This window comes from Poeciliopsis prolifica, unplaced genomic scaffold (genome assembly GCF_027474105.1).
Source record: "Poeciliopsis prolifica strain line A6 unplaced genomic scaffold, Auburn_PproV2 SCAFFOLD081, whole genome shotgun sequence".
NCBI lineage: Eukaryota > Metazoa > Chordata > Actinopteri > Cyprinodontiformes > Poeciliidae > Poeciliopsis > Poeciliopsis prolifica.
The window spans coordinates 401750-415047 of record NW_026562456.1 but is presented as its reverse complement, the minus strand read 5'-3'; the positions used below and the strand labels follow the sequence as shown (position 1 = coordinate 415047).

The 13298-nt window shown below is 35.7% G+C and overlaps 1 protein-coding gene across 1 annotated transcript in view; it reads left to right on the top strand.

The window, feature by feature from the left end:
- The window catches only part of ptprb (protein tyrosine phosphatase receptor type b), a 37850-nt gene that overhangs the window by 4022 nt on the left and 20530 nt on the right, over window positions 1-13298 (top strand). Inside the window, exons 2-9 of the mRNA XM_055021993.1 lie at window positions 1965-2400; window positions 7174-7492; window positions 10177-10314; window positions 11210-11350; window positions 11418-11675; window positions 11764-12027; window positions 12877-12993; window positions 13071-13217. Coding sequence (XP_054877968.1) covers window positions 2335-2400; window positions 7174-7492; window positions 10177-10314; window positions 11210-11350; window positions 11418-11675; window positions 11764-12027; window positions 12877-12993; window positions 13071-13217 — 1450 coding nt within the window. The 5' untranslated portion in view covers window positions 1965-2334. The remainder of the gene's footprint in view (window positions 1-1964; window positions 2401-7173; window positions 7493-10176; window positions 10315-11209; window positions 11351-11417; window positions 11676-11763; window positions 12028-12876; window positions 12994-13070; window positions 13218-13298) is intronic.

Sequence of the window (13298 nt, the reverse complement as noted above, 5' to 3'; positions counted from 1 at the left end):
GCGAGGGCCGTTTCTGGGCCCTGGGTTCATTCAGTGTGACCCTCTCGATCACAATTAGAGAATAAATTATGACAAAACTATGACTTTCAAGTTGAAATGTACTTAGATGCAACACAAAGTGATCATCATGTTTTTTTCTGTTGAGATGGTAACTAGGACCACATTTTCTCAAATTCACCCAAAATCTGCTTTTAATTGATGTATTAAAACTTTTCTAAACACAGCGAGTGTTTTTAAATGAAGATCGCTGTAGTTTCTGTTTTTATTGGAGAGAACAGACAAAATATTTTCTTCTTTTTTTTAACTGAGTCTAAAATAAAAAGAAAATTAAAAGGTTTTCAATTAACAAGTAAAAACACTGAACATTTTGGACTTTTGATTCATTTCTGACAAAAAAAAAAGATTATTTGTTTAATCAAAATAGTTTATGCTCAGTTAAATAGGTCAAATAAAATCACATTTTTTGTGATCTTAGTTTTCAAAATGATATTTTTTTGGCCCAGGAGACAAAAAGTTGGACATTAGACATTAGAGGGTCGGAGCAAGTTGGTAAATTGTTTCTTTAGCTTTGCTTTTGTGAAGCAGAGCAGCTTTTATTCCTAGAAACAGTAGAGAAAAAGGGCAGCAGGAAGGAAGGAAAGAGGTGTGGATGACTAAACGCAGCTAAAATCAGCTGAAACAAAAAGAGTTTGGCCTTTAACCTGCAACTATGGTTAACAAAAGAGTTTACTCCAACATTTGTGACTTAAATTAAGTGTCAGCTTGCAGCCAACACATTTATGACTCATTGAGTTGTAACAATGAGAGCTGTGCTGATGTATTTAAAATATGTTGAACGAGTCTGTAATAAAACAATCTCAGGATAATGTTCAAAGGAAATTAAAGTATTTTTACTTTACTGGTTGAATCAAAATAGAGACTTTGAGTGCAAATCGTTGAGCTTAGCAGAGGAGGTAGGATTATTATTTATGCAATAAATGCTACAGATTTTAGCCAAAATTTCTTATTCTCATTAAAAATATTTTACACATTTTGTCCCACTACAGATGCATTTTTCTTTAGAGAATTGTACATTTATATAAAGAAATAAAACATGGAAAAAAACTTAAAATTTATTGATATTTTTATATGGAGCTGCAACTAACAATTATTTTATTTCTGCATCAAATATATTGATGATTAATCAATAAATCGGACAAAAGTAAATGACACATTCTAGATAAATTGTCTTTTTTATACAATACTTAAAATACATTAATGATGTAAATAAATATTTCACTTCCTATTTTAAATAACAAAATAAACATTTTACTGCTGAAAATGAATTGATGAAGCATTCCTTCAATTGATCTGAATCGGTGAAGAAAAAATATGACACATATTTACAAACAAAAGTGTCTTTTAGATGCAAAATGTGTAAATATCTTTATTTATACTCTAGATAACAATTAATAGTTGGCGATTATTCCAATAATGGCAATCGGATTAATCATTATTTATCGATTACTAAATTGGTTTACAATATTTCAGTAATCATGATTAATCTGATGAATCATAATCAATCTATTCATAAATTACTTGTGATTACTAAATTAGTTAAGTATTTTAATAATCATGATTAATGAGATCAATCATAATTAAACAATCACCAAATTAGTTGATGATCATTTCAATAATTGATGAATTGTTCAGTCTTAGTCTCATGTGTTGATCCTTATGCTTCTAATATGAAGTATCAGTGAATTGTGAATTATATGTTAAACCTTATATTTATATAGAATTGTTCTTGCAATCTTTTCTGTCTTAAACTTTCAAAATGCTGAGTAATGATGCTCCATTTATGAGCATCTGATGGTTAATTGTTTCTACATAAAGTAGGAATAAATGTTCTAATTTTATTCTCTAGAAATGGCCATTTTTATCCGTCGCTCTATTTTTATCCTCTACCTCTGTTGTTGGAGCAGCTAGGTGCGCCGCGGCGGTGGCAGCAGGACCTATTATTAGTCTGGAGTGTAGCCTTTGCAGCGACTCAGAGTGAGGAAGTCCGTTAGAGTCGGAGCGTCGACACCTTGGACAGACAGACAGACAGGAAGAGCGAGGCGTACCGCTGCTGAGAGGAAAAGGTCCAGTCTGAGGAGCTCTGAGCCCAGGATGGACACCAAAAGTTTCCCTTTGCACAATTAACTCGAAATAAGGAATTACTTTGTTTCGCAGGACACTTTGTGCTTGTTTCCAGCGAAGACGGCAAACGGAGGGAGTATCGGTCTTTAAAACTCTCGGACCTCAGGATTATGGTGGTGCATGCTCCGGCTGCGGATCTGAAGGACGATCAAAATGCTGAAATGTAAAGCTGGAAGTTTCTCCTGCTGCCTGGGGTTCGCCTCGCTGCTGCTGCTCCAGGTCAGTCCAGACAACCAGGCCCACATTTTACCCAATTCTTTCTGCTGATTTAGGGGAAAATGTGTCAAATTTTACAAGACGGGCTAAAGTAGAACCAGTTTCTATTGCTGCTATTCCTTTTACCTCTGATTGAATTCAAAGAGGGTTTTTCTCAACTTTCTCAAAGTAAAAAATCTCTCCTAGGTAGAAGATAAAGATGAGTCACTTATTTTCCTTTTCTTATCTTGGCTAAAAACTCTGAGAGAAATAATGTTTCATTACATCTGATCACGTCTTTAGAAGAAAACATTTGAGATTGCGTTTTCTTGTTTAGAAACTTTGTTTGAAAGGCGCTTTCTGGCTTTTATTCTTTTATTCTGGGTCATAAAATCTGTTATTTGCACCAAAGCATCAACTTGACAAGTAAATGGAAATAAAACATCTTCCTTTTCTAATAAAAAGACCAAAAATGGCCCCATTAAAATGCTTCAAATCACAAAGTCTGATGTCTGAATCAGAATTTAACTCATTAGTGGGAAATATTTCAGGAAAGTTTTAGAGGAAACTAAAGTTTGTGTTTTATCATATTTTGGGGTTTTTATAACGATGAAGATAATTTAAAACTTCTTTGCTGTTTATGAAATGATGCAAACACACATGCAGCCTATTAAAAACACAGTTATTTGAAATCCAACATATCAATGACATGTTTCCTAATACACTAATGAGTTAATCAATTAATCGCATGATAAATTAAAACAAACTCAATAATTTCCATTTACATAATTTATTGTTTTTCTTTTTCCACACAAAACTGGATGATAAAGATTTTCACTCTGGCTTCTTTTATAAAGGTTAATTTTGTTTACAGACACTTTATAATTCATTTTATTTGTTATTTTGTTTATTTATTCTGCATGTTTAAAAGGTCTTAACATTCCAGTGTTAAATGTTCATTAGAAGGTAAAGTTTATTGATCTTTGAGAATGCTGTCTTGCTTTGTTGTGCTATTATTACTTAAAATTGTCTCAAAACAACAATATTGTCGTTTATCGCAATAACTTCTGAAACAATTTATATGATGACCTAGTTAGATGAAGAATGAGCTTTTTTAATCTCTAACCTGCAAACAGTCACTGCATTAAATGATATTTTTGAGTTTATAGCTATTTGCTGCTCTGACGGAAACTAGATTTAGGATTCATTGTGATAACAATAATACAATATTATACTCCTTGTAGCTCATTTCTTTATTTAAAACTGCAAACAGGAAACATCCTGTTAGCAAATGTCCATTAAGTTTCTCTTTTCATGTTTTGAAGTTTTGCTACAAATGAATCCTCTTTCTTCCAGAGGAGTTGAAGTTGTTGCCTGATTCTGCAGATTGAAGCTGCACCAGTTTGGCATTCGGTATTCTGTTATCCAGCTTGATTTTCCTCTGGATCACTTCCTTCTCTTCCCGTCTCTGTGCTGAACGCTCCGCTGTCGTCTCTGAACTCCCTGAACTTCGTTATCTGCCAACCAACAGGCGGCCGCTCGACCCAAAACCTGATGGCGGCGAGCGGCCATCTTTAAATAACTGCAATTGATTATCTGTTGCAACAAGTTGCTTGATGCTCCGCAAAGGAAGAAACTTTAATTTATCCCAATTTATGCATCATGTTCAGATGTTAGACATGTTTTTCACTTTGGACAGGATTTGTCCTTTTTTCACTTTATTCTCTTTCCCTCTTTTTTTTCTTCTTGTTTTCACTTTTAATCCTTTTTTTATTTTTCCTTTTCATCTTGTTTCTCTTCTTTCTCCCTTCTTTCTTTTTCTATTCCTTTTTTCTTTCTTCCTCTTTTCTTTCTTGACTTTATTCTTTTTATTTTCCCTTTTATCTTTTCCTGATTTTTATTTTTTCCTTTTCGCCTCCTTTTTCTACTTTCCCCTTTTCTCCTTTCTTTGAACAAATATACTGCTCAAAAAAATAAAGGGAACACTCAACACAATATAACTCCAAGTAAATCAAACTTCTGTGAAATCAAACTGTGCACTTAGAAAGCAACACTGATTGACAATCAATATCACCTGCTGTTGTGCAAATGGAATAGACAAGAGGTGGAAATTATTTTCATATTTATTTCATTCATTCTGATCTAGGATGTGTTATTAGAGTGTTCCCTTTATTTTTTTTGAGCAGTGTATTTAGTATTTTTTATTAATATTTTGAAAGTTTTATGTTTAATGATTTTCTCCTGTTTAAACAAAAACAATATCCATAAATTGAAGCTGGCATCTTTTTAAAGATCTTTAAGTCTTTTAACCTTTGAGGTGGAACCTCCACATTTTTTCCAGCAAATCAATCAATTTATCAATAATTGAGCAGAACACTTCACATACAAACTAACAAAGTGCTTTGAAGCAGGTCACTTATAGAAATGATCAAACTAAGTATAGAAACTCAAGAAAACAATAGACAGAAAAAATATAAATAGCTATAAAATTCAAGTACTTGCTTAATTGTTCTGAAATGGAAGTAAAATAATAAAACAAATGGATGAAAAAATGCACATCTTATTAAGATGTTTTGATAGATATTGATTACAGTTTTTCAAATTTGGCAACTTGTGAAAATTTGAGTCTCAAGTCAAACTAAAAATAAAACTTCAGACCTAAAAACTTGAGACTTGACTTGGACTCATGGTCAGAGACTCGAGTCCCAGTTTTGATCTGATCTGAAGTTAAAAACTGTTTCACTGAAACAATGAGCTGGATTATCAGCCAGAGATGTTGGTGGATTATTATGAGATGCTCGTGCAATTTGTTAGCGTTAGCTTGATAATGACGACAACTTAATTAATACAGCAGAAATTCAGCAATAGTAGTTTCTTTCTATTTTTCTTTCTTTGAGCATAAATATATATTTATACTTATGTAATGAAAGAAATACTACATTGGAAAAGTTTTCAAAATAATATTAATCAACCTCTAGCAGTTTTTGTGATGATTAATTAAATGTTGAATGATTAAAATGTAACTTAATAAAAATAAATCTATTTAAACATAATTATTCAATGTTTATGTCATAATTTTGGACAGATTTCAGCTCTAGGTGACGCAGAGTGAGAGCTGGCCTAGATGTTGGAGAACGGGTTAGAAAATAGTCAATGGAGACTTGAAATTTAACTTGGACTAGGACAAAATGACTTGTAACCATCTCTGGTTTGAGGACAAAAGGGTTTAATAGTTGAGGTTCCAGGATGCAGAGATGCTGCTGTCATAATATTTTCCTGATCATCATCAGATGTTTAGATTAGAGCAACGTCTGGAAACCGTGAGGAAGAATTTGACCTTCAGATTCTCTCCAGACTCGATTTAAGTCTCCTCCTGAAAGTTTCTCAGAACAATGGCATCAAAGCGCCGCTCCGCCTTCGGAGCCGTTTGTCGTAGTCGGACACCTGTCCCCTGCAGACTTGAAAGCACACTGTAAAAGTTTGCTTTTTCCTGCTTCCCAAACAGGTTCTCATACCTCATGTCTGCAGAGATTTCACTGGTTTCTCCTGTTTAGCTCCAGCATTTCTCCTTCCTGAATCCAGTTTTTCTTTTGTATTTTTTGTTTTAGAAGTTTGAAACAAAACCATTGAGCTTCTAAAAAACAAAACTTTTTTTTCAGAACCAGGTGAAGCCAAAACTGACACTTTTTAAAATATTGTGCTTATTTTTGCACTCTGTTTTATTATTTTATTTATTTATTAATGATTAATCAATTAAAATTAATTGATGATTATTTCAATAATCAATTAATCACAATTAATTTGTTCATTATTAAAAACACTAATAAAATATCTAAACTTAAAAATATTTTTTTTTTTCAGGAATTGATCACAGAAAACATCAGAAAAAGAAATAATCTTTGACACATGGAGCTAAAAGTTACATTTTTTCAGACTCAATATGAGATTTTGTTTCTGATCAGTGAATCATCCTGTTATTGATCAGGGAATTGACTTTTATTGGGTCTGATTGCTCCAATTAGTGATCAAACGATTAAAATTAGATGACAATTATTCAAATAATAAATACATTGGGATTAATTGTTGCAGCTGTAATCTGTCCTTTATTAAAAATAACTAATAAAATGTTTAAACTTAGTTAAAACAAAGTTTATGCTTTATAATATAAACACCAGAAAGAAAAATTATTTTTGATATAAGACGCTAAAAGTTTTTAGCCTTTATTTATTCATTTATTTGGGTTTACTATTTATTTAACTTATTATATCACTTATTTGTATGTATTAAAATTTAACACTTTGGATGTAGTAGTTTGTCAACAAATAAATAATTTCCTGTTGAAGATCAATAAAGATCTTATTCTGTGAGACATTTTAAAACATACAATATTGTCCCATTTTAATTTATTTTGTCCCTGCTGTAGGATGTAGATCATTTGTCAAGATATTTTTAATAACAGTAATAAATATACCTTACCATACCAACCTTATTTATAAAGCACTTTAAAACAACCACAGTTGATACAAAGTGCTGTACAGAAAATAGGTAAAAACAAATAAAAACTCTTACAGTTTAAAACAAACAAACATACAATATCATAAAATTATGAATTTAAACTCTTCTTTTCAGTTCTTTTATATTATTTTTATCTATCAGAAAAGTTTGAAAACTTTAAATGCTTGAATTTTACGTGAGAAAAACAAACTCTAGTACATGTTATTTATATTGTGTGTAAGTGTAAAGTTAAGGTCATAATTGTCCTGAAAGCTTGTTAAAGTGCTCTGTGTGCTGCTGCAGGTTGTGAGCAGTGCAGCTCCCACAGAGCATCCTGCAGCCTCTGCTCCCTGCAGCATCTCTGTGTCTGGATCGGCGTCCGGTCCGAACTCCATTTCTCTCACTCTGACTACCGCTGGACTGAACTGCTCCTTCTCCGTGGCGTCGCCGGACGTCGGCGCAGACGCCTCTGAGTGTCGCAGAGTCCCAGAGCGCGAACTTCAGGGGAACGAAACAGAGCTTTTTACCTGCGTGTTGGATCACCTGGAGCCTGGAGCCGCATACCTGCTGCAAGTCCGATCGCAGACGGACGATGAGTCGACCAATGCCACGCTGCACACCAGTGAGTTACAGAAACTGAAGCTCAGATTTGATTAATCGCACCATAATTTAAATAATTTCCTTTTGCACGATTTATTGTTTTTCTCTTTCTACCGAAAATGGATGCTAAAAATGTTCAGTTTGGCGTTTTGGTCTCAACTGGCTCCTTTTTTTGAAGGACAATTTTGTTTCAAGAGTCTTCCTAATTCATTTTATTTATGGTTTTAATTATTTATTTTGTATATTCAAAATATTTTCCAGTTTTAGTCTTAAATTTTTATTTGAGAATCCAACAATCTGAGGCTCAAACATTAATAACGCTTATTCAATTTTATTTAGTTCAGAATTGATAAAAGATAGATTTCTCTTTCTCCTTCCATGTATGCAAATTTACAGTTAATAAACACATTTTGGACAAATGTTATCATATTTAAATCAATGCAGACACAGATTGAAAGAAAATATAATTTCACATTATTGTTATTCTGACTTTATGCAAAACTTTTAATTACATCTCCGACTATTAGGAGCCGTTTTCTGCTCTCCTTCTGCATATTTAAGCTGTTGCCTGCAGAGGCATTTCCTTCACTGGGACTACATTCATAATGTTGACAACCTCCTAGCCTGATTACATATCCGCTGTTTAAAGGTCATGGTATTCTCTTCACATGTCTCCAACTGATATGATTTATGAAGCCACCGAGTGAAGAGGCTTCAGAACAAAACGAAGGAATCTAGTAAATGGAAAGATTTGAATTAAATCGTTCAGACTTCTGTGAAAGAGCCAGATATTGGGGGAAAAAGCTAATTTGAATTGCCTAAAATAGCCTTTGATTTGTAATTTTCTTCAGGCTGCAATTATCCACCACAGCTTTTCCTTCCACTCAACTTTCCATTATTATTTGGTGGATCCTTTTGTAGGGTGGCGAAGTCTATCTGCTGTACAACTGTCTCAACTTAATAGAAAATGGACAGGTAAATTTCTGTCAAAAAACAAAATTTTGAGATTAGTCACATTTTCTAAAAAATAAATCGCAATTGTTGAGTTTGAAAAGTCAAAAATTTGAAAATTTGAAATATTGAGGTCAATCTAAAAAATTCTCTCTTCATTGAGAGAAAAGTCAAAAATTAGCAGAAATTTTTCATTAATCTAAAAAGTTTTCTAGAAAGAACTTTCAAATTTTAGAGTAAGAAATTTTAGAGACATAAATTTTGAGATTCCTAGATGTTTTCTGCAAAAAATAAAAATGTCAAAAATTTGAAAGAAGAAATTCTGAAATTTTGAGTTTAGTCTCTAGAAAAAACTTGTTCATTTTTTAGTTTGAAAAGTCAAAAAAATTGCTTGAAAAACGTTCCGACAAATTTGAGATTAATTTCAGAAATTTTCTAGAAAAAACTTGGAAATGTAACTTTCAAAGTCAATAATTTGATGGAATTTGCTGAGATTAACTTCTGCACTTTTTGACAGAAATGTACTTGTTTTTTTATTGGTCATGGTCTAGAACACCGTTGTACATCCTTTCCTGTGTAGTTGAGAAATTGACGCTCCTCCATCATGAGTCTAAACCTTAAAGAGTTTGTTGTGTTTATATTTCTTAACAGAACCACGTTAAGTACATTTTTCATCTCAGACTGGATTCTGTTTGGACCGTTTCGCTCTCCTGTTCTGGTATCGCTCTGCCATCTTTGTTTCTGTATCAACTGGCTCCTTAAGGATTACCAGCTGCGCCCTCTGATGGATGGAGGCCAAACTACAACACTGAAAATTGGAACTAATTTTAACATAATAAACCATTAAAAAAAGTTGATTGTTTCCATCTTTAGTTGAATATAAGTACAGAAACAAATGAACAGTGTATTTTAACAGTTAGAAGTTAACAAACCCTCCGCCCTGCATGTCTCAGAGTTAATATCATGAAGCTTCCTCTCTCTGCTGCTCTGTGATTAGCTACAGGAACCGCAGCCCTGCTGAGGCAGAGTGATAGAGCTCCAGCGCTGCATGTTAGCATGCGTGTGTGTGTGTGTGTGTGTGTGTGTGTGTGTGTGTGTGTGTGTGCATGTTAGCATGCTGGCGGGCGTCCAGAACAGAAGTTGGACCCTCGGTGTGTATTTCCATGGTGGGCAGAGCTCTGGGTTCAGCCATTTCCTGCCTCCATTGTTTCTTTGTTCTGTGGGAAAGGGTGTGAGGCTGTGTGCGTGTTGCGTTTGGAGGAAACGGGGCGTTGCAGCGTCCAGTTGAGTCCCGACGGTAACCTGCAAACAGTCGGCCCGTCCTGCTGGAGTGGCCTTATCTCTGGAGGCTCAGCTGACCTTTAGAAGCTTGTTTTAGTTTCTGAACTCTTGAAAGTCTTGATGGTTTGACCACAAAAACATTATGAAAACATTATGGACGCCCCTTTAAATGTTCAGATCCATTAAAGGGAAGGTTCATTATGACAATTAAAAATGTGGTGATGGAAATTCAGCTTAATTTACTGAAGAACATTTACTGCTGTCCACTCATCTGTCCGTCCATCCATCCATCTCGACCCATTTCAGAGTTCTGGTTTGTTTTCCCACCAGTTCTGTCTCTGAGGACTGATGGATGTGTGTTTGCGCCTATCTTATCATCTCATCTCTGCTTCTCCAGGTTTTTGTAGTTGTATCTTTACATCTGAGGTGTGTGTGCACTGTAAAAGCTGATTTAAATGTGTTTTGTTGCATCAGGACCGTCAGCGGTGGTCGGCCTGGCTGTGACCTCCAGGACCTGCAGCAGCCTGGGCCTTTCCTGGCAGGCCGGCCCAGGCAGGACACAGCGCTTCAGGCTTCAGCTGCGGGAAAAAGCCCAGGGCTCCAATCAGTCCGGTAAGTTCATGATTCAGTTTAGAAAGTTAATTTTTTATTTGTCTGCACTATAAATCAATTTGATAAATTAATCTAATTTATGATTTTCAAAGATAACATTTTTGATTAAACAGGATTTTTTTCCAGCAGTGCATTCCTAAGGGTTATATAGTTCAGAGTGATGTTAGTGCCCACGGCGGCCATCTTGTTTCACAAGCATTTTGCATTTCTATTCATTTAATCTTTAATTTCAGGTCAACTCTACGACTGAATATCAGCGCCAAGCTACGATGTTTTGTTTAATTACGAGAATAGAGTCAGAATATTTCAAGAATATAATCATACAAAAATAAAGTTGAATTAATAGGGAAATAAAGTTATATTAGCAGAATAAATATGAAATTTTATAAGAACTCCAACACAAAAATATGTATATGTATACACAAAAATTTGAATCTAATTATTTTCAGTCTCAGGGCTTTGAACAATAAAAACAATCATTTAAACAATTGAGTCTATTTTGAAGAGAAAAACACAAAGATAGTTTCTTATAAAATATAATTTTGTGTTTTGCTTCTATTGAAACTCGTTAGTAATCTAAAGTTCTCTGATACTCCCTGAAGGGATGATAGAAAAAAAGCAGCTTTTTAAAAATATTTTTTGTTATTTTTTAGAAAAGAAAGTGAGCCAAAAAAAAAAAGATTCAACCCATACTTGGAATAAAAACAATGTTAGATGTATTTTTAAGCCACATTGCCCAGCTAAAACTATAACGTTATGGGAATAAACTGGAATGTTTGTACAATAAACCACACAGAAGAAAACTGAGTTGTGCGTCTCAACCAGAAAACGTTAAAACCAAATATTATCCAATAAACAAGCAGCTTGAGGCTCATATGACTTTTTGTAACTCCAGATCTGCTGAAGAATGAGACTTTAGGAAGCACGACGACGCGGCACACGCTCAGCGGCCTGACGCCGGGGCGCCTGTACGTCGTTACCGTGGTGACGGAGGCCGGCGGCCTGCAGAGCAGCAGGATGGTCGAGGCTCGGACAGGTAACGCGAGCAGAAACGGAGCGACGCTGATGAAAAACAAGGTTTTAATGCTGCGTTCCCTCACCAGCGCCCGCCGCCATTTCCAACGTCTCCACGGAAAACAACGGCACCAGCCTCTTGTTGTCGTGGCAACATCCAGAAGGCGATGTGGACGCCGTGGTCGTCACTTTCTTTGACAACGACAGGATAGTCCAGGAAACGACTCAGCCTGGAAACGTCACCGAGGTCGCTGCCTACCAGTTGACCCCCGGCTCGGCCTTTCAGGTGGAAGTGATGTCAGTCAGCGGCTCTCTGACGAACCAATCAAAACTCACCGTCAGGACAGGTGAGAAAAAAAACGAAGCCAAACTCCTTATGTTTTTTTTTTTTTTTTGTCCTTCTTCATATTCATCCTGCTTCTGTTCGACCTTCAGCTCCGGCGGCGGCGTCACGCCTCCAGCTGTCTCCTTCCGCCGGCGGCCTTCTGCTAACGTGGGTGCCCCCCGCTGGCCGCTGGGAGAACTACAGGGTTTTCCTGTTTGATGGCGCGCAGCAGCTGAATGACACCGCACTGGGCCGGGATGCGGTGAACTTTAGCTTTCCAGGGACACAACTGACGCCTGGCAGGCGGTATCGAGCCACGCTGAGAGTGCAGAGCGGAGGACTGGCGGCCGAGAGCAGCTGTGACGGGCTAACGGGTTAGACTTTAACTTTACTTATTTATGTGGAACAGGCAGTAAAAAGTAATAAGACAAATACTCATGACAATTGTATGGGAGAGAATTAGGGTCACTGAAGAAAAAATATATATTTTAATCTTAGAATTCTTACATTTTTCTCAAAATTCTCTTTTTTTCTCATAATTCTTTTTATTTCTCACAATTCTGCTTAAATCTTCTGAGATCAAAAGTCATAATCTGGAAATTTAAGTCAAAATTTTCTGAAAAATATCTGATTTCTGTGGACATCATCAACAATAGCAATTTTGGCCTTTGAGGCAACCGTCCTACACAATAAATATTCTGATCACTTGATCTTTATCGGTGTTTTTTTTTTAAAGCTGGTTTGTATTTGTTGTTTGTTTGAACTCATTACTGATGCACAAAAACTCTTTTTGATTGCTGTCATACATTGTTTTTCTTTATTTTTTTCCTCCGTCTGTTACAAAATATTTTCTAAATAATGTGTGGAAGTTAAAGTTTTTCTTGCTTTGGATTCAAGCACCCAGAATTTCATTATATCTGAAAATAATAGATTTGCATGTTCAGGGTTTCCCCCAGAGTATTTTAAGCCTGGTGGGGCACAACTAAAGCCTTTTAGCTTATTTTTATGATTTGCTTTTTTTTCAGACTTTATAGTCGGTGTTTGTATCGTTGATAATGTTGTCCAACAACACACAATTTCCAAGTGTTATTCTTAAAAAAACATTTCAACTGTAAAACAGTTGGACGACTTTATTTGAACCAGTGTTTCGTTGCAAAATATTGTTTTTGCAAACATCATCAATGTGTTTATCTTTAATTAATGTGGGTTAAACTCTTCTGCAGCTCCTGCTCCGGTGGCAGATCTCCACATTCGCCACTCGGATGAGACGTTGCTCAGCGCCATGTGGAGCCACGCCCCTTCTGGGTCACGGGACGACTACTTCCTCACCATTCGCCATGGTAAATCCCTGCTAGAGCTAGATGAATGCTTTTCAGAGCTTGGATGGTTTTTTTGTATAATCACTGCCATTTTCCAGGTGACACTATCGTGGACACGCGCCGGGTGGAGCCGAACATGAGGGAGTGCACTTTCAACGTGCTCACACCTGGACGGCGGTACGTCATCACCGTGACAACGAGGAGCGGGAATCTGACCGCATCAGTATCAGTGGAGGGAAGGACAGGTGTGTCAACGATCCTGTTTTATTGAGGCGATTAAACAAATGAAGTTGTAGTTTTGCTGACATGAATGTTCGTGGTGCTTC